The sequence below is a fragment of the Haliaeetus albicilla genome, chromosome 26, assembly GCF_947461875.1.
Source record: "Haliaeetus albicilla chromosome 26, bHalAlb1.1, whole genome shotgun sequence".
Taxonomy (NCBI): domain Eukaryota; kingdom Metazoa; phylum Chordata; class Aves; order Accipitriformes; family Accipitridae; genus Haliaeetus; species Haliaeetus albicilla.
This window is the reverse complement of record NC_091508.1, coordinates 730,720-750,594: the sequence shown is the minus strand read 5'-3', so window position 1 is coordinate 750,594 and position 19,875 is coordinate 730,720. Positions and strand designations below refer to the sequence as shown.

Below are 19,875 nucleotides of genomic sequence, written 5' to 3'. Positions count from 1 at the left end.
CGAGCAGCAGGAAATTGTCTAAACATTTTTTTTTCCTTAGAAGAAGGGTTGGCACCCTGCCCCAGCTGCGCAAGCCTCTCCCAGACAACGCTGGTTACGGTAAAGCCTGCGTGAGCTGCGGTGGTACCCCAGCCCAGGGCAGACAGGAGCCCCACTGCCCTGGGGGAAGTCAGGCACCAGCAGAGCAGGGGCTGAGCACAGCCTTCGCTGCAGGGGACGACAGATGCTTTTCTCAACACGAGCACGGCCAGTGCTCGGTGGCCGTCAGCCGCAGACCCAGAGCCCAGCAGTGCAGCCCAGGCTACATCCAAGCCCCCTCCTGCAGCCCCCCACCCAGGTGGGCCTGCCTGACCGGAGACCACCCCGCATGCAGAGGGGAGCAGGCAGGGCTGGCAGCTGGTCTGTCCGTACCTACAGGAACAGGGACAACAGGGGCAGCTCCTCAGGGTTGGTTTATTGAGACATGAACCTGTTGCTGCAGCTGCAGCAGCCATGTCATTTATGAAAATAGAATTACTTGGCTTTACAGTATCACAGCTCAGCACTGTACAACAAAATCCTTTTGTACAAAATGCTCTGTTGGCTTTATAAAGTTACTCTACAGTATGAAAAAAACCTGGCCTGCTTTCTGTGAGGTTTCAACCAAAACAAAGCCCAAAATGGCCCCGCAGCCGAGGGAGTATAAGGAGAGCGGCGGCAGTGCAGGGCCTGACCCTGCCAGGGGCTCCAGGGACCCTGGGACAGCTCCATCGGGAAGACCTTCGTTTACCCCCTCGTTAGGTTTCAGCTGCCATCAGTGCCAGGCCAGCAGGCAGGAGGGCCCTTGGCTGCACACAGCAGTGGCCCCGCTCAGCTCACAGAGACAGTACAGACAGCAGGAGAGTCTGCCCATCACTCATGAAACAGACATTGAAGTGTGTGGCCACCCCCCTCGCAATAAAGAGGGATCTCAAGGCTTTCACAGGCATCCAGTAGGGAAGGGCAGGGGAACAGAAACGTCTCTAAAACCAGAGCACACGGGGACACTCACCTGTAGCCATCCCAAACCCCAACCAAAGCCTCCTCCTGCAGCTGAAGAGGTGGGAAAGGGGCATCTCACCCCCGCTGGAAGGGGATGAGCTTCCACAGCCAGCAGGACCCACTCAGTAGGAGCCTTGGGGTGCTGGAGCAGTGGGTGGACACCCAGGCTCTGCCACAGCCCTGTTCACCTCTCCTCAAAATTGACCCTAAATACACATCATCTGGCACACAGAAGTGTGATTCTAGAAAAGAAGTTCAACATTTGATGAGTAAATTGTAAAAAACCCAAGTTTATTTGGAAAAAAAAAAAAACAAAAACAAAAAACAAACCAAAACAGCCTCTTACATGATTTCTGATCAACATTTACTAGAACTTTGAGAGCCATTAACCTGCTCCACGTACGTTGAGATATTTTCCAGCACTAAAAAATAAAAAATAAATACGTACAAATTCCTTCCTCCCCCTTAAGTGTCCTAGATTCGAGTAGTTAAGGCATCCACTGCCTTAAGATCTCAGTTGAACAGAAGCAAGTAAAAGAGGTTTCTCTAAGAGATAAAAGAGCAAAAGCAGAAGGCCTGTCTCAGGGATGTACCATCTCCACCCGGCCCCTCTGCTCTGCCCAGGGTCAGGCACCCAAAACACCCATCTGGGTAGGACTGAACAGCGCAGGGATGCTCCAGTGGAAACCCACCCCAAGGGGGGGACGGGCAGCACAGCCCAATGGCAGGACTGAGGCCGGCACCCTGACCCGGCACCGCCAGCTGAGCCCCCCGCATCCGCACCCGTTTCACATCACCCAGTACTGGGCTGAGAAGAGGCACTGCTAGGGTAGAGTCAGGGGGCAGGGGGGGACCCCAGCCCTCCCCACGGGGGCTCGGCTGCAGGGGCCGGGTGCACAGGGACTGCCGCGGCCCCGGAGCGGGCAACGCTGCCCAACGTGAAGCGCGGTCGTCCTTCTCCAACCCCAATATCCCGTGAGAGCACAGCTACAAAAGAGGGATTTTAAAGAACTACAGTAGCTAAAGTGTTTTCAAAACATACCTAAAGACCACCTACAGAGCCAGGAGGCACCGGGCACGGGAGCCGAAGACCACCCTGCCCCATGCCCAGATCTCCCCCTCCGTGGAGGGCCTGCGGTAAGAAGCGTGTGAAGCAGTATTCATCCGGGACTGGCCCTGAAGCCCATCGTGCTTCAACAAATCCAGTATCCTGCTTTTTATGGCTTTTTAACAACAAAACTCCCCCAAACACACGCATACGCCCCCCCCACCCCCACCCCAAGCAGAATACAGAGCTAAAGCACGGTTTAGAGTTAAGGCTCGTCCAGATTCAGCTAGATATGAAGACTGTAAGGCACGTATTAGTACATTCATGTTACTGTTAAAAAGCCAGCCTATAAAAAGCCCCCCTGCCCCCCGACCCACGAGGATACTGTGTGCATAGCCCTGTTACCTTTGTTGAACACAGATGGAAAGACAATTCAGAGCCTGGTTAAAAATGAACACCTGGTTTAAACACTTCTCACGGCCGCCCAGCGCCAGTGGAGCACTGCCCCAGCCGCCGCGCCAGGGCAGCGGCGCTTCCCCGACACTCCGGGATTGAGACCGGTCCCTCACATGTGGCTCTCCTCCTCTTTGACACCATCCTCCGCGCTCTTCTGAGGCGAGGGGGCCACGTCGTTGTTTGCCTCTTTCTGCTTCTCAGCCTCGTCGATGTTGGTCTCCTCCTCCTTCCCTTCGTTCCTCGCCTTCTCCTCCGCCTTCTGCTCCTTTGCCACCAGGCGGTAGTTGATGCCCATCCCGATGAAGAGGTAGATCCCAGAGACAATGAGGATGATCCCACAGGCCCAGTATGTGTACTTGTAGTCACCGTACATGTCGTTGAGCTTCCCTGAGGGACAGAGAGGGGACAGCTTAGCGGGACACCCCCCGAACCGCTCCAGGTTGTGGAGATGCTCCCAAGAGCAGCCCGTGCCCATCACCCTCAGCTTCGGTCCTTTATTCCTCCAGCCCCTGCTCGCCCACCCGGTGCCAGGGGCTCAGCCCCCAGCTCCTCAGCCATCCCTCAGATGCTGGGGCAGCCTCAGGGCCAGCGCTCGCCCCCCCTCGCCCCAGCCCCAGCGCCGAGGGCTGCCCCACCGCTCAGAGGGACCTGCCACTGCTCGGGGAGGCCGGGCAGAGCTCCCCGGGCACAGCACGCCCTACCTAGCAGAGGGGGTCCCAGAAGCACGGGGCAGCACTCCACGATGGTCACCAGGCCGACAGCGCTGGAGAACCGCTGCGCTCCCACCAGGTCCATCAGGGTCTCAAACAGGACCGAGCTCAGCCAGCCAAAGGCAAAGCCGAAGAAGCCGGCGTAAATGCAGAAGCCGGCGTAGGTGGTGGACATGGGGGCCAAGAGGTGGCACACCCCGTTGTAAATGACAGAGATGGCGAAGAAATACTGGACTCTGGGTCTGATCCACTTGGTGTTTGCCACCAGTCCCATGGAAGGCCTGGCCACCATGTCGACGAAGGCCAGGATGGAGAGCAGGAAGGCTGCAGACTCGTTAGCAATCTTCTTGCTCTTTGCGTAATTGCTGAGGAAGACCAAGGGAGTGAATAGCCCGAAGAACATGATCACGTTGCCCGACAGATAGAGCAGGAAGCCCCTGTGCGTGAACAGGGAAAGGTCCAAGAACTTGTTGATGGTCTGGAAAAACGTGCTCTTCTGTTTCTTGGCCTTCCCACCAATGAGGTCTGTGCCAGTGTCACCGTCATCCTTTTTCACCGCCTTCCCAGCTTCCTGCAGCACCTCCTTAGCAGCCTCTTTCTTCAGCTGATCTGGCTTGGGGCCTATGGGCCGCATCAGGGATCCGGCGACGCAGCAGTTCAGCAGGAGACCGCCGAGGATGAGGAAGCTGCCACGCCAGCCAAATATGCCAAAGAAGAGCTGGTTCACAGGTGCCAAGGTGGAGAGGAACACAGGGCTGCCTGCCATCGCCAGCCCGTTAGCTAGGGGACGCTTCTTGAAGAAGTACTTGCCGATCATGGTTAAGGCTGGGTTCAAGTTAAATGCAAGTCCAAGGCCTGAAGGAGAGGAGAGACAAGGGGCTCAGAGCTCGACCACCCCCACAAGCCAGCAGCACCAGCAGAAGGGCTGGTGGGACGAGCCAGAGAGTGGGCTTTCACAGCTCCGTTAAGGCTGTATTGACTTCCCAATTGCACAAGCAGCACTCGGTCCCTGCTGCCGACTTGGGAGGAAGCACCAGGGCAGCAGAGAAGCCGCGTGCAGGAATTCAGGAGCCAGAAGGGGAGAACCGCCCTGGCTCGTGACAAACCTTATGTCGACTGGCTGGGCACAAGCCTAACCCAGGGCAGGAACAACAGATGCTCTCTATTCTCAGTACCAAATACTAGTCCCGTGTAGAGTCACTAGTACAGTCTCCCCAAGTTATGTCACCAGGGCCATCTCTTATTAGAATATGGAACAGGAATCAGGATTTATGCAAATTCACCACAGACATGCCCTAATAATTACTGGGTCTAAGTTGCTCCTCTTGCTGCCTCAGGAGAGGACTTACCTCCATTGCAGCCCCCCTAGGGCAGAGCCATCACTTACCCCCTACGACCCCAACGCAGAAGTAGAGCTCCTCCACCGTGTTGCAGAAAGAGGCTGCTATCAGCCCACACCCGGAGAGGCAGCCGCCAGCGATCATGATGGGCCGGCTGCCGTATTTGTTCACCAGGATGCTGCTGATGGGACCTAGGGTGTTGAAGGAGATATGCCCAGAGATGACTTATCTTTGCACGAGAGACAAAATAGATGCATGCAAGCACACTGGAGGTTTATTGCCACAGGATTCTAGCTTTCGCAGAGTGACACTTCACCCAGCGAGGGAATTGGGGTAAGGGGAAAGGACAGGAGGTTCAGAGGCAGCTGGAGATAAGAGAGTGAGATGTGGTTAGAGCACAGAAAGCTGAGGCTTCTCCTCTGAGCAAGCTGCCTTCTGTGGGCTAAGCCAGGAGCTGCTTGGACACCAGCTGCCACCCAGGGACAGGGGTTTGGGACAGGGTAAAGCCACCCAGCCCCACGCAGTGCTCTCCTTTGGGCTGGGGGCTCTGCCCTGCTCGTGGCCACCTGCCCAGCACAGGCTGAAGTCTGGGCAGCAAAGCAAGCACACAGCAACTGCCTGTCTCCAGTGAGAGGTTTCTGATCAAGACCAAAGCTGCGAAAAAAACAGCTTCGAGGGGCGCAGGCAAAGCCCCCCAAGGGCTCGCGGGAGGAGTGGCACCGTGCCACCCCGGGGAGAAGGGGTGCTTCTGTTTTCACTGCTACCCCTAAGGTGGGACAAGCCCAATTGCTCTGCACACCCACCTTTTAAGTGCTTCATTATCAGCTTTAATCCAAAGCAAACAGTGATTAGATACTGCGAAGCATGCTCTACAGATACTAAAATGTATTTAAATAAACTGAATGAACATCCATTGAATATTAACAGACCTAGTTTTGCCATTAACAGATAGCAAGGTTGTCAACATGTTAGTCATGGGTCCTCAGACTCTACTTGACCTTTCTGCCCAGTTTAAACAAAGCCTGGAGAAGGTTACAGAAGCCCTGCTGCCAGACACTGCCCCCAGCCCCATGGCATCCCACTCACGGCAGCCGGTGTGGTGCCTATGTGCCAGCGGCTCCAACCTGATGCCACCAGCAGTCATGGAGGGGCCATGTCCCTGGTGCCATGAGAGGCAGCAGCAGGTCCCAGAGGCTGTCACATCACCCCAAGCCCCACACTCTTCCCCGCAGAGCACTCAGCACTTTGCAAAACCCGTACCTTGAACCCAGCAAACATGATGCCCCTGGACAGAGTCTACAGGCAGCAGCAGCCTTTCCTCCAGGAGATCCAGTCTTGAGCAGCAGGCTCCAAGGGCAGCTAGCAGGAAGCTACCTGGCTGGGCAGCATTATGTACCCTGGTGGCAATTTCTGCCCCCCCGCCTTTTTTTTTTTTTTTTTTAATTAATTAAAAAAAAAAATTCACACCCACTCCTATCTTACAGATCTGCATGAAGCACTTCTGACCAAATGTTAGCAGATCTATTTTGATTATTCATGCTGTGAAATAAGTGTAAGTAATGGAGCCAGAGTCCTCCCTAATCCTAAATGTGGAGTTGAGCAAAGGGCATGAGATCATTACATCCATGTACCCTGATGGTGACTGCATGGGGCAGCTGCATGGGGCTGCAGGACATGCCGCTCCACCACCGCCAGCCCTGCCCAGGACAGGAGCTACCCCAGCTCTGCAAGATACCATCAGCCCAGCATGTTTTGCCAAAGCATAAGCTACTTTTTTTGCCTCCAAGCAATCCCACAGGTCCTGCAGGAAGGTGACCTGGAGGACAGGGAGAATAGGATGCGCACTGTGACCGCTCCAGTGCGATTCAGACCCTGCAAAGGGTCTGGGCTCAGGCTGCAGGAGCCCTAGAACAAGTGAGTGGGGCAGCAGCATGTTCCCATGCTCCAGCAGCTGAGGGATGCACCTGGGCAGGTCTGAGGTACCTTCAGCATCCCTGCCACCAGCTTACGGGCAAGCAGTTTCCAGACTGGCGAGCTGCTGGGATTTAATGGCAACAGTTCAAAGGGAGCAGGAGAGACAGTGTCAGCATGGAGGGAGGGGGACAGGGGGACGACCCCAAGACTGGAGGAGGGAGCTCTCACCCCAGCTGCTGGGCAGCTCCAGGCAGAGCTGCCCCTGGGGCACCCAGAGGAATCAGCTCTGAGCTATTAGGAGAGGAGGAATGGCCCAGATTGAGTCTCATTAAGGCAGTTACACGGTTTACAAGCTTGTTATAACATCGGAGCAGGGAAATGTGCTGGTCGCTTCGCTAGCTGAGCGAGGACAAAGCCGAGCCTGTTTCCCCAAAGGAAAAGCCTCGTGCTTAGCCGGGCACTGACGTCAGCTCCTTTCGATGCACAAATGCAACGAGGACGTGGGCAGTTCGCCAGCTGGGGATGGCAGCAGTACAAGCTCCGTTTTGCCTCTGAAGTGGACACAACAGCAGGCTCCCAATAAGAGTTTCTTTCAGCCGAGTGACCCAGTGCAAAGCTGCATTTGCAGGTGGGTACAAGACACCAGGGTTTGGAGACCGGCGAGGCGAGGGCTGAGAACGCATCGCCCTGCGGGGAGCACTCTGCCTGCTCCTCGCTGGTTACAGACAACCATAAAGCACACAGCCTGGGGATTAAAAGACTCCAAGAAACAGTTTCTGAAGGATGGGGGAGGGGAGCTGCTTCAGTTTAAGTAGTTTTGCTTTATTCTGCTCATGTCTCTACTTCCAGCTACGGCGCTGCTCTGCACCAGTGAGGAAGAACAGACAGTGCCAGGTTTCAGAGCACTCCAGAACACAGAGCTGACCAGAAACTGGGGACAGATCCCTAGATATGGCCACTGTTTGCTGGAAACAAATAAACAAAATTAAAAAAAATCGATGTCTTATCTAAAAGAAAAAGACCGCGTGAGCGGGGCTCCTACATATGGCCCAGCACCTCCCCTGGCCTTCAGGCAGGCGCTGGAAGCAGACAGAGCCCACAGCGCACTGTAACAAGGACAAGGGCAGAATTACACAAGTCATAATTCCCCGGAAAGATTTTAGTTACAGCTTTGCAGAGGAGGACAGATTAACCTGGTTTTTGCATTCTGGGCATTAAATAGAACTTTTCGAGCAACTTCCATCAAGCAAACTCGTGAAGGGAAGTTTTGCTCTCAAGGAGAGAATTCCAACTTTTAACAAAGTTTCAGTTGTTGTTACTATAGCAAGGTGCAAATAATCAGACCCAGCAGGAGAGCTGCATCCTGTACTGTGACACACAAGCAGGCGTACTGCTGCCTCCAGTCCACTTACCTCCCGCATACATAACAGCCAGCATGATGGAGGAGATCCACGAGACTTTGCTGCTGGACGCATTGAAGATGACCTCAATCTCTTTGAAGAACACGGTGATGGATTTGGGGAAGGCATAGGAAAACCCAATGGAGATGAAGGCTCCGATGACCACAGCCCATCCCCATCCTCCTTCAGGAGGAGTGTATCCCACAGGGCCTCCGATGGCCGGTGGCATCTTGAACCTAGTTGGTGATGACTCAGTTGGGGTTCAAAGATCTGTAAAGGACAAAGTATTGCCTCAGCTGAAAGAATATGGCTGCATCCCAGCTCCCTGGCATGCAACGGCACGGCTTGAGCCCTGCTTTTGAGGCTGGCATGGTACCAGTGCCCCAGGCCATCTCTGGGAGAGCTCATCCGGGGCTCACCCGCACACCAGCCTCATAACGCTGTCCCAAAACACATGCTCAGGTTGCAGCTGGCCTTTAAGAGCCCTGGCCAACAAGTATTTATCAGCAACAAAGACGTGATACCCTGTCCTAAGCTGAAAAGGGCAGGCAATGTCCTAGCCAGCAGCAGCCAGAGCAGAGCGGTGAAGCGGGCAGGGCTACCTGCAGCACAGGGCTGGACCTTCGGAGGGTCGAGCGGGGCAGCGGCCAGGCTGGTCAGGGCTCGCCTGCCTGGGGCAGAGCCCCTGCAGCTCCTCCAGGAGCACGATCCCAGCACCACCCCGGCACACCGTGGAATCTTGGCAAGCCCCGGGCCACCCGGAGCAGGAGCAGCACACCCAGGTTATTAAATGCAGACACACCACGGGAAATAAGTCCACGTGCACGAGCCAGGACACCTCCATTTCTGCAAAGAGAGAGCAGGCAGGCAGGTGTCACAGCACACCTGCCAGCCATGAAGGTCCACGGGCTGCGGATAAACCTAGCCTGAGGTGACAGGGGAAGGCTCCCACACACTGCCAGCACTGCCCAGGGAGGGGAGGTGGGTCTGCCCGGAGCAGCCTCAGCAGAGCCCAGGTCCCCAGGGGCTTGGCCCCAGCACGGTATCCCCGACCCAGCTGCGGCCAAACCCTCCTCCCCTACTGAAAAGGCTACAGTGGGTTTCACAAAAGCACCCCAAGTGTAAAAACCAATTCGCCTTAAAAGCTCAAAACCAGAAGGGATTAGAAAACAAAATAAATGGGGAAATGTCATCCAGGCTTGCTAAAGCGCAGAATCCCCTTAGAGAGGCCGATTCGGAGCAATTTGGAGACTGGCAGGGTCAGGCTGCTCCCACCTTCCCCATGCTGCAGCTGCCGCACGCCTGGCTCGCACCCTGGGGCTGCGGTTACTCAGAAAGTAAGGCTGCTTCAGGCAGCAGAGAGCAGCACAAGCCGTCCCAGGGAGGAAGCGCAACCAGAGCCGCTGCTCACATACGTCGTTTACAATATGCAAAGCAACAGGAATCACTACAGTCCCCGGAACTCCTGTGTGCCCCCGCAGATTTTAGAACACACTTTCTGATGCCCTGTGGCCCTCCCTGGCCTCACAGCCACAGACACCCCACCCCCCCGCCACCCATATTAAGAACCATCAGCCAAGGTGGGAGCATGGGGCTCCTTTTCCAGAGCCCACCCCTCGCTCTGCAGTTCTCTGCTCTGCTGCTCAGGTTTCCACTGGAATAAAAAGCCGCCCCCAAGAAGGAGAGCTGTCTCCAGAGCTCCCACGGGTCACACCAGGCACAGTGACAACTTCAAAGCAGCGTGCTGGCTCAGAGAGGTGCAACCTCCTATTTATAGCATGCATCCATTCAGGCTCGCAGCGATTACCATCTCATCCACAGCTGCTGACATGCCAGCATCTACCTGGCACGTCCCCTCGTGCCCTCGGCACACCACACAGTACCGTGGGCGCCCGCCTTGGTTTTGCTTGCTCCGTGTCACTTCGGTGCACATCCGAGGCCGGGATCCAGGTGTCCCGGCTGAAGCACCGCTGGTGGCCCCAAGCCACGGGGAGCCCCCGCTCCCACCTGGCACCGGAGGCAAAGGCGGCAAAGTTACCTGATATGGCACCGGGTCTGCCAGAGCCACCCGACACCCGGACGAGCTCAGGTGATGCCTCAGACCCACATGAGGCAAGAGGAAGCAAAGCACAGGAGGCTGGTTTCCGTAAGCCGCTAAGACTGGTTTAGCCCGACCCAGACACCGATTTTTTTCACTGGCAGAGTATTTTACTGCATCCCAGCCAGTGCGACACATGACCATCATGAGCAGATCCGAGCCACCCTGCTGCTCCAACAAAGGAATCATTTACAAGACGCTGCCCCGGGCACGTCCGCGGCTGAACTATGCCCAGGAGCCAGCGGAGCCGATTTCCTCTCTCAGACCCCCAGGCACCGCAGCCAGGCTGAGCAGCCCCTTCAGCACCGGGCCAAGCCCACACCAGCGGGGTCCGGCTGCAGGCAAGCCCCCGCAGCAGAGCCTACAGCCAGCACACACCCGCAGGCACCAGCCTGGCATCGGCAGTCGGAGAGGAAAGTGCCAGGCTCTGCAGAGGCTCACCAGGTACCTCTGGCCTCTCGGTATGGGGAGCAGCCCACCCACCCACCATGCTCTTTCTGAAAAGCCATTATGAACACTGGGTTTTACTTAACATCACTTCCCCACATGGGCTGCACACTGGAGTTTCCAGCCACCTCTTGCTTTGAGTCATACTGAGCTTTCACAGCTTTCAGTGAACTTTAAAGTATCATCTAACTACACTGACTTGTCCGAAACATTTTTAAAAGCTGAGACTACCAGGTGTTGGCAATAAAAATGACCAGCAAGGAATACAATCTACTTGTTAGCGCTAATGAAAACTACTGGCAATAAAAGCTATCCGAAGCAAAAAGCTGGGGGTTGCTGATGAGGTGTTGGGGATTTTTCCCTTTCACTCCTGAGACACACAAACAGGTTTAATTCTTCCACCACTCCTGAGGAGCTTGACTGCACCAAAATTACTGTGGCTTGGTTCATCTATTTGTTCTTTCCCTGCAAGCAGCATTTCTCCTCCTGCGGGTGCTCAGGTGGCATCTCTCTATAAAATGAAAGACTTTTGGTGGGTTAGACATGACCTCTCTTGCATTGCTGAGGCACAGTGAAAAAACCTTGAAATGAACAAGGTTTGAGACCATGAAGCAAGATTCCCAAAGCCTGACGCCAGAGGGTTTACATGATGAGTTCTGCATGCCACAACATTTTTCCCTGACTCATTGAAAATCCTTATTAAGAAAGACCAGTTTTAGAAAGCTCTTCCTTCAACCGCATTAAGGCTTCTTGCCGATTTCCTCCTTGCCCCCACACAGAAGTAGTTTCAAATGAGAGAGGGAAAAAAAAAAAAAAGCACATGTAAGGCAGCCAGTTCAATTGGAAAGCTTCCCTTCCCTTTGCAAAAAGGAAAAAAAAAAACCAACAAAAAAAACACCCAGAACATAGTTATGACATTTACAGCTCTGTTTTGGAAGAGCTGCAACGTGTAAGACGTGTTTGGAAATCAAATTCACAGCTGCCAGGCAGCCAGCTACAGTTTGCCCTATTAGGAAATAAAATAACCATATTTGCAGTAATTAAGACTGATGAGACCAAGTAATGACTGCAAGTATCACATCTGCTCCCCGTAAACGTCTTGACTAATCCGCAGGAATGGGTAGCCTACAGCAACCCTTCTCTGCACAGCAAAGGCAAGAGCAGGAATTGAGGCTTCTCAGGCAATGAGGACTGTATCATCTTGAAACAGATCCCACAAAAGACTAAAACCCTTTCCCTCTCCTAGGTCCTACACACAAGCACTGTTATCCCTTCTCCGGAGGGTCCTGGAATAGGAAGATTTCAAGACTTCTAGTTACATAACGCGGCAAATTGCTGCGCTTTTAAAAGCCCTGGATTGGCAGGACTCCAGAGCAGAAAGACAGAGGCTCACATTTATAAAGTGCTGCAAATGCCGCAAAATATTTCTGGGGCAAACCCTTTATGAAAGTGTCCTCACGCTGCTCCTTTTTGGGGTCAGAGGAAGACAGGACGTCCCCTGCCCACGCAGGGGGCTGTACCCGGGCACGACGTGCCTCTGCCTCCCCTCGCACATCCCTCCAGCTCAAGGCTTTCCTATGCCAGGCATACACTCACCTGGCATTTGCTGCCGTGTGAGCTTGCAAAACCCTTCCCATGGAGCAGGGCACTCGGGAGAGGCTGGCAGAGCTGAGGCTGGAGAAGGGCAGGCTTCCTCGCTTGGCTGCAGGGCAGGTGGCAGAGCCCCAGGTTCTGCTCCCACAGCCCATCACCGCCCCAGAGCCTGCACAGGCTGGCAGGGCTGTCCTCTGCCGCTGCAGGCAAAGGCTCACCCAGCACCTCGGCACGCTCCTCCTCAGCAGGCGTGAAGTCCATGGCAGCTTGTCCCAGCACTCGTGCAGCCAGGCTGCCTCCACTCCCGGCCATCTGCTCCTCCTGCACTCTCCCAGCTCCAGAGAGGGATTGTGGCGATGCCTAGAGTGGGATCTCAGCAGCCACAAGATCCCCAGGGAGGTCCCTGCTGTATGACAGCCATTTGGGCTCCTCATGCCTTTGTCAGCTGGACCCGGCCTTTGGCCAGCAAATGCCGACTCTGAAACGCCCAGGCCAGGCAGGACGGGCACAAGGCAGCACAAAGCTGCCCCTTGCCAGCAGCACCAGACCCCACTCCCCAAGGGGGCTCCCGCCATGAGCCCCCAGCAGAGGGGAGGGACACGGGATGGGGACGCTGCTTCCCGGGAGCCTGGCAAGCACCCGTTCCCACCAGCCCTGTCCCAAAGCATTATCCAAACAAGAGCCTGAAACACATCTACCCCTCCCCACCCCAGCCTCCCAAACTCAGTTCACAGCGACAGGCTCTTCCAGTGCTCAACACGTGGTGGGGATAGCACGGGGCCATAAACACCCCCGTAGGAGACTTGTCCGCGTGGGAAGCCAGCAAACCCTGAGCATCTCTTCTGATCCCTGAAACTAAACTGAGATCTCATACTTACTGCTGGGAAATAAATGGAGGTGTTGGCAATCGCGAGCTGTTTACAGCCAGTAACACTTTATAGCTTCAAATTTGGCCTTTTTTTGGCCAGAAGCAAGATGAAATAGAGATTGTTATGAGCTAATGAGACACCACTTTCACCAGTTTTAAGCGGGTTTATAGCATTAAGCGTGGAGCTGTAATTCCAGCGAGCACCCATAGCCTGGGTTTAACCTGGTGGCACATGGCCTACGTGACTCCCCAGCACTTGCAAGGGCTCTGCACCAAGACAATAGTCGATTGAGGTCCTGCTCAGCCGCAGCGTTTGCTGGTGGGGTGAGGCGAGGTCAGCAGCACGGGCAGGGTTTGCTCGAGGCCGGCAGCCCGCACGGGTTGAGCTCAAGGTTTTTGTCAGAAGCGGCCCAGCCCGCTCCTCACCTCTCCCCACCGGGGACGGCCAGCGCATCCTCAGACGTGCCCCGGTCTGCCAGCCCGGTGAGCTAACCCGGGCACGCAGACAGGCAGACGCCACGGGGCACGGCGGCCGCGCTGGGAGAGGCAGCATCGGCAGCTGCCCTCCTCCCGCTCCCAGCTGCGCCCCGCCGCCGGCACGAGCCCCAGCCTGCAGAGGCACGGAGCGGCCCACTCACCCCGCCGGCGGCCGGCGCTCCCCGGGCAGGGCCAGAGGTCTTCCCTGGACACTGGCCACGGGTCTCTCAGGCGGCCAGAGCCCCCCAGCCCCGGCCACCCGAGGACGGCTCCCAGCGCGGCAGCCGCGGTGCACGGGCTGCGAAAGGCTGCGAGCCGCCTTGTGAAGCGGGATGTTGGGATGGTTTGTCAGGAGCTTTGTTGGGGAACAACCCACCAAACAGAAAGACGGACAGCTATTTCTGCCTACCAGACAGATACCAGGCAAGGTCCCACCCTGGGCGGCCGTGCCTGGTTATTAGCACCAGTGATGCTCAGCCTGTCAGAGCAAGGACCAAGCGTCTTACTGGTATGAGAAAGCGTCAAGTTTAAGCAGGCTACGACCAAGACCAAGGCAGAAAGCCTGGCTTATTTCTGTACCAGAAACTGGCTGTGGTAATGGCTCTCCCGGACCCCTCTGATCCAAAACCCTGCAGGCGGACCCGGAGGGGTTTGCAGGTGGGTTACAAGAACGTTGTGTGAAGTAGCTCTTGTAGGCATCCTCTGGGCTCACGTCGGCTTCAACCCCAGGCACAGCACCCGGAGCCCCCTCTCTAATCCACCCCACGAGAGGACAGCTCATCCCCCAGCAGCCGGGGCTGGTGGCTGCCCACCCTGTGCTCACAGCCCATCTCGCTGCCGGTGCTTCAGCCCAGGGAGCTGCAGGGCTGTGGAAAGGCTCAGCCTTGCTGGGGGGTTTCCCACACAGGTTTGAAGGGACTCACCCAAAAGGCACAAGTTTAAGAAGCACAGCCCTTACAGTACAAGACACCTGCCCTCCAGCTCAGAGGTACTGGGGACAGAGCAAAGGCACTGCTGGTGATACAGCCCCAGACTCCACTCATGCCCCTGTCCCTAGGGGAAGGGCTTCCCACAGCACTGGCTGTCAGCCCCCCAAGCCAGCCAAGCCCCCCAGTCTCAGGAGGCGACAGGGGCCCCTCAGCCCCTGTGCAGGGTTTCACAGTCCCACCCCGAGCACAAGCCATGCTCTGCCAGGGAGCAGAGCCAATCCTCCCCACACCAGTGGTGCTCGGGAACGCTCCCAGGACATCCCGTGCCCGCCAGGAAATCCTCAGAATGAGAAAAATGTGGTACAGAATAGCATCGGCATTCCTTCACTTGCACCGCCAGCCAGGGATGCAGCCACTCCAGGTTTCAGGGCAGAGCAGGGCAGTGTGAGGCTGCAAAACCCCAGAAAGTCACAGCCATTACAATCAAACCACGACTGCCACTTTCTTCCCCAAGAGCAAGAGTCTGAGCTGTCTGCTCCCAGCCACCGCCATATTATCGCTCTGTTAAAGGCCTCAAACCAGGGCTGAGTCAGTACTGGTTAAAGAGGTGGGAGGCTCTCACCAACGCCCCAGCAGCACTCGGGTGACTGCGGTTTCAGGAATTAACTACAGCCCCACATGAATCTTCTTTAGCTACAGTACAACTACACTGCAGCAGCTTTAAGGGCACATTTGAAAGTGAGTCATACAGACACTACTGGTGAGAGGCTCCCACTTTCTTAAAAGTTGGTATTACAGGCTGATTCCACAGAAGGAAATAGGAAAAGCCATAAAAGTGCAACAATGAGATTAGCACTATAGTGCTTAATGGGATGCAACTCGCCTCCCTTAGCCTACGTGCAGCTTTTCAACTCCTCATAAAGGTTATACGAAATAATAGCGTGCAAGTCACTGGGTATTTTCCACCTTAGCTGCCAGATAATCAGGCCAATTGCATGAGATAGGAGCCAACAGAAAGCACATGCAACCATTTGCACCTTTTTCAGGAACCACCTTCTGGGAAGGGAATGATGCTTCACACCTTCCCCCCTCCCTGCGGGGCCAGGATGGGGCACAGGCACCCCTGTGACTTTGGGGCAGGGAGGTTTGTGGTACATTACCAAACCACTTGTTTGTAATTAAGAGATCCATCACCCCAGTGATTAATCTGAGATTGAGAAAGCCCCTTCTCACAAAGCCAGGGGCTCTGGAGGTTTCTCTGTGCCTGGAGGCCGAGTCTGTCCCCCACCCCCAGCACACACCAGCTATTCCATGCACTGGCCCATTTCTCAGCCCTGCTCCTTTCCTTCTAGCCACAGCCAAGAAAACCTCAGAGCAAAGACACCCAGGAGAATCAGCCAGCACTAAATTACCTCACTTAGCATGAAAATAGGATGCTTGTGCACCACAAAAAGGCTTAAGGCTCACAGAAAAGCACAAAACCAGTATCATTAGATTTCAGGTTTCTTGTGATGCAACTAAAAAAAAAACCCCATCTTTTCTCCTCAGAAGAAACTTAAAGTCCAGAAACATCGGCAACCCTTGTGCAAGGTGCCCAACCTCACAGGGCATGGTGGGAGCCGGGCAGAAGGGGCCATGATGCAGCAGTCGGGCAACATGCTGTCACAGGGAAGGACACAAATCCCACCCCTCCCACTGCAGGCACAAGTTATGCACAATTCCTTCTGATCCTCCTGTGCCCACTCATCCCCTTTCCTCAGGTCAACTTCCAACCCCGCAAGCACCGCTCACTTTTTTGTGACGCATTTGCGCATCCCTCGCCTGCGGGACCCCGGCCCGAGCCAGGGCACCCACCCTGGGCAAAGCACCCCGCCAGCACGTCTGCTGGGGCCCACTCACCCTCCCCACAAGCCCAGCTGCCACCCAGCCCCGCTCGGCTCCCCCAGCGCCTCATCCTGGGGCTAGCAAATACCTGCCAGCGGCCACCGGGCTTCAAACAGCACGGTCCCCGGACCCCAGGCCACGGTGAGCGCGAGCCCCTCGCCACTGAGGGCCAGCTCGCACCGGCTGCCGGCGAGCTCCAGCGGTCCCGGCTTCCCGCAGCCCATCACCGCAGGATTGGGCCGGCCGGGCGGCAGCCTGCCCGCACCGCGGAGGGCGGCCGCAGGGGCAAAAACGGGCATCAGAAGCCGCCCCTCCCGGGGCTTGGGCCCGCGGGTTCCTCCCCGCAAGCGCCGACCCCAGCAGCCGGTCACGTCGCTGGAAGGACTGCGGCAGCTCGCCCACCCGAGTGACTTCGGGCGCCGGAGGTCCAGCTCCTGCTAAGGGGAAACACGCGAGGGCCGGTGCGAGCACCCGAGTGGGCAGCGGCGTCGCGGAGCGGTCCCCACGCAGTGGCAGAAGGCTCCAGCAGCGCTCCGCACGACGGCTGCCCGGGGGGGAAGGGGAGAGAGCCCCCTCCCAGCCCCGGTGTCGCAGACCCACCCTCGCCCGCAGGGCGCGCTTCCCACGCGGTTCCCGCAGACCTCGGCCGGAGCCGCATCCCCGGAGCTCCCCTTCTCTTATCGGGCGCCAGACACTCAGGTTAATCGCCTCTTCCCCCCGCACCCCACCTCTATCGGGGGCCTGCAAGACCGTGCGAATGGACCCTCCCGCGCAGCCCCCCCAAAACCAGCCGGCCGTGCCTCCGGTGGGGAGCGGTCAAGAGCGGCCGGGCCCCCTCCCCGCCGGCCGCGCCGGGGACGAGACTCGCCACGGCGGAGGGACGAGGAACCCAGAGGGACAGGACAACCCCCCGCCGGCCCTGAACCCCCCCCCCCCCCCACCCCGGGACACCCGAGGCCACCAGCCGCCCCCCGCTGCCCCCGGCCCATCGCCCCTCAGGGCCCGCGCCCCACCGAGGGAGGTCACCGGGACAAGGGCGCGGGGCGGGCGGCCCTGCCCGCGGCGGGACCCGGCCACGGGGGGCTGCTGCCGGCGGCCCGGGCGGCGATGGCCGGGGGAGGCTGGGAGGGGGGGGTGGACTCGTCCCGCAAACGGGGTCGCTCCGGGTAGGGCGCGCGTGGGACCCTCAGCCACGCGGCTGGGTCAGCGCAGGAACAAAACCCGGGCCGCCTCGCACCCCCGGGCTGGGGGCGCCGGAAGGCCCGGCCCGGCCAGACCCGCCGCCGGCGGGAAATTCCCCGGTCCGCCGAGCCCGGCGGCGCCGCCGCCGCCGGCTGCGCCCACGCGCGACCGGCTAAAGGTACGGACCCGCGACCCGCCGCCGGCACGGCCCCGCCGCAGCCCCGCCTGCCCGGGATCCCCACGCCGGGCCGGGAGCGGCGACGGCGGCCCCGGGCTGCGCGGAGCCGGAGAGCGCCGGAGCCCCGGCCCGACCCCGCGCCCCCGCCCGTCCCGTCCCGTCCCGTCCCGTCCCGTCCCGCCACGTGGGCCGCCGCGGCGCCGGGCCCTACCTGCGCGTGCCGCCGCCGGCCGAGTGCCGCCGCCCCCGCCCCCGCCGCTATAAGGGCGGAGGGGCCGCGCCGCGCCGCGGAGGGCGGGTCGGGCCGCCGCCGAGCGCCGCCCCCCCCACTCCCCCCTCCCCACCCGCCGCGCCACGTGCGCGCCGCCCCGACCCGCGCCGCCACGGCAGCCCCCGCGGGCCCCCGGGATCGGCGGCCGCGCCGCGCCGAGCCGAGCCGTGCGCCCCGGCACGTACCGCCCCGCCGGGCCGGCGGGGGGAAAGGGCGGCGGCCGCGGGAGGGAGCGCAGCCCGCCCCGGTTGCCGCCGCCCCAGCCCCTCCGGTCCCCCCGCCGGTCCCGCGGGTGTCCGGGCGCCCTTGGTGGCGGCGGGGTCGTTGGCGGGAGGCCGGGCCGGAGGCAGCCGGGGCTTGGCGCGGCGCAGCGTGGGCTCGGGGACTTCGTGTCCCGCAAGAGTGACTCCGTGGCCCCGTACGGGTGTTCGGCCGTGGGGGGACCCCGCGGGGGGAGCAGGGTGTCCCGTCCCCCCCCCGCGCCCTGCCCACGGCTCGTGGCTCTGCCGCGTCCCGGCTCCCGAGGGGTCCCGGCCTGCCGCGGGAGCAGCTCCCTTGGGGTGGAGCATGCTGCAGAAGGTCTTCGTTAAAAACCGTCAGCTCTCCGGTTGCCTGACTATGGTGCTTCACGTGTTCACCACAAAATTTCTGACTGTTGCTAGCCTGAGCTGGCAGCCTGCTTTTCCACGGAAAAGTGACGTGCGCTGCCTGTAGGGGATGTTTCTGGTGTATCTGCGATTATTTTAGCCGGAGCAAGCCCTGTGCAGCCTCTGCTACAGACGGCTACTGCTCGCTGCCCCAAGCAGCCGGGTGCTGAGGACGAGCTGGATGCCATTGGCATTCCCCCCAATTGCGGGACAAAACGGGCTCGGGCTCGGGCTCGGCGCGCCTCGGTGTGCGCAAGAGGCCCTTGCTGGAAGCACGTCCCCATCCCAAGCAGAGCTCCTCACCCTCTAAATGCAAAACTACCTGTGGCACCCATGCAGCAAGTCCTCTTCATTCCCCACGTGTACCAAATGCTGCACAAAAGGACTGTTACCTGGGAATGTTTTTCCTGAGCTGCTGCCTCCCACAGCTTAATGACACTAATTGTCTTCTGGGTTGCATGTCTGATGCTCTAATTTGTTTTAGAGCTGAAAGAAGTGTGGTGTAGTTCAACTCAGAGCCAAGACAGGGAAAGAAGGGAAAAAGCAGTGACACTCCGCAGATGGAGACTGGAGCAGCTGCAGAGGAGGTACGAGCCCGTTCGTATCAAAGGAAACCACTGCTCCTCGCCGTCACAGCGAGTGTGTTTACGGGTGTGCTCTGTGCATGTCAAGGCACCTAATGGACCAGGTGCACTTGATAAAAGAAGACCAGGGACTACAACAAACTCATTCACCCACTTCTGAGGCAAGACACCGTAAACCAAAGAGCGAGTGGGTGGGAGGTTTTCTTCATACGTCTGTTGCTGTGTGACTTAACAGGGAGAGGTCTGCACTCTGTTTTGCTTAGACAACAAGATGAATAATAATTCAAAGGGGCAATTTTGGATCAAACTCAAAGTGCCACTTCACTTTGCCATTTTTTAACATCCCATCTAGGATCAAGTGCTCTGCACGGCCCGGGGCCAAGTGCCACGGGGGGGATCCCAGCCAGGACACGGGCTTCCTTTGAGTACCTTTGAGGAGACCCAGCGCTGCTGGGATGAATGAAGCTGTATGACAGCCGGAGACTGTGTCCTTTCTCTGGTGCTGCTGTACAACGCCCTCAGCTTGGCTGTTTTTTAGAGAAATGCAGAAAACGAGAGGCCAGGGATGGCAGAGCTCAGGTGAGCAGGGAGCTGTCGGAGCAGCGATCGGCTGGAAGGGCAGATGTGAAGCCGTAGGACAGCACCGCTGCTGCTGCTGCTGCTGTTTCTCCATCTTGTGGAAAGTGGAAAGGAGTCCCTTCTGTTCTGTGCCGCTGCATTTTTGTCTCATTTAAAAGACGGATTTAATATTAATCCCATTAGGAATTTTTTTCTTGTGAAGAAAACAGGATACTGTTTCAGGATATTGGGCAACAAAGCTGTCCTTGAA

The 19,875-nt window shown here is 57.9% G+C and overlaps 1 protein-coding gene across 1 annotated transcript; it reads right to left on the bottom strand.

Moving 5' to 3' along the window:
* Window positions 1-1,327: 1,327 nt before the first annotated feature.
* SLC16A1 (solute carrier family 16 member 1) lies at window positions 1,328-17,879 on the bottom strand. Its single transcript, XM_069771526.1, has 5 exons — window positions 17,756-17,879; window positions 7,901-8,158; window positions 4,622-4,765; window positions 3,226-4,089; window positions 1,328-2,911 (listed from the first exon to the last, which is right to left on the bottom strand). The coding sequence occupies exons 2-5, from the start codon at window positions 8,115-8,117 to the stop codon at window positions 2,634-2,636; spliced, it is 1,503 nt and encodes a 500-aa protein (XP_069627627.1). The 5' UTR covers window positions 8,118-8,158; window positions 17,756-17,879; the 3' UTR covers window positions 1,328-2,633.
* Window positions 17,880-19,875: the final 1,996 nt, after the last annotated feature.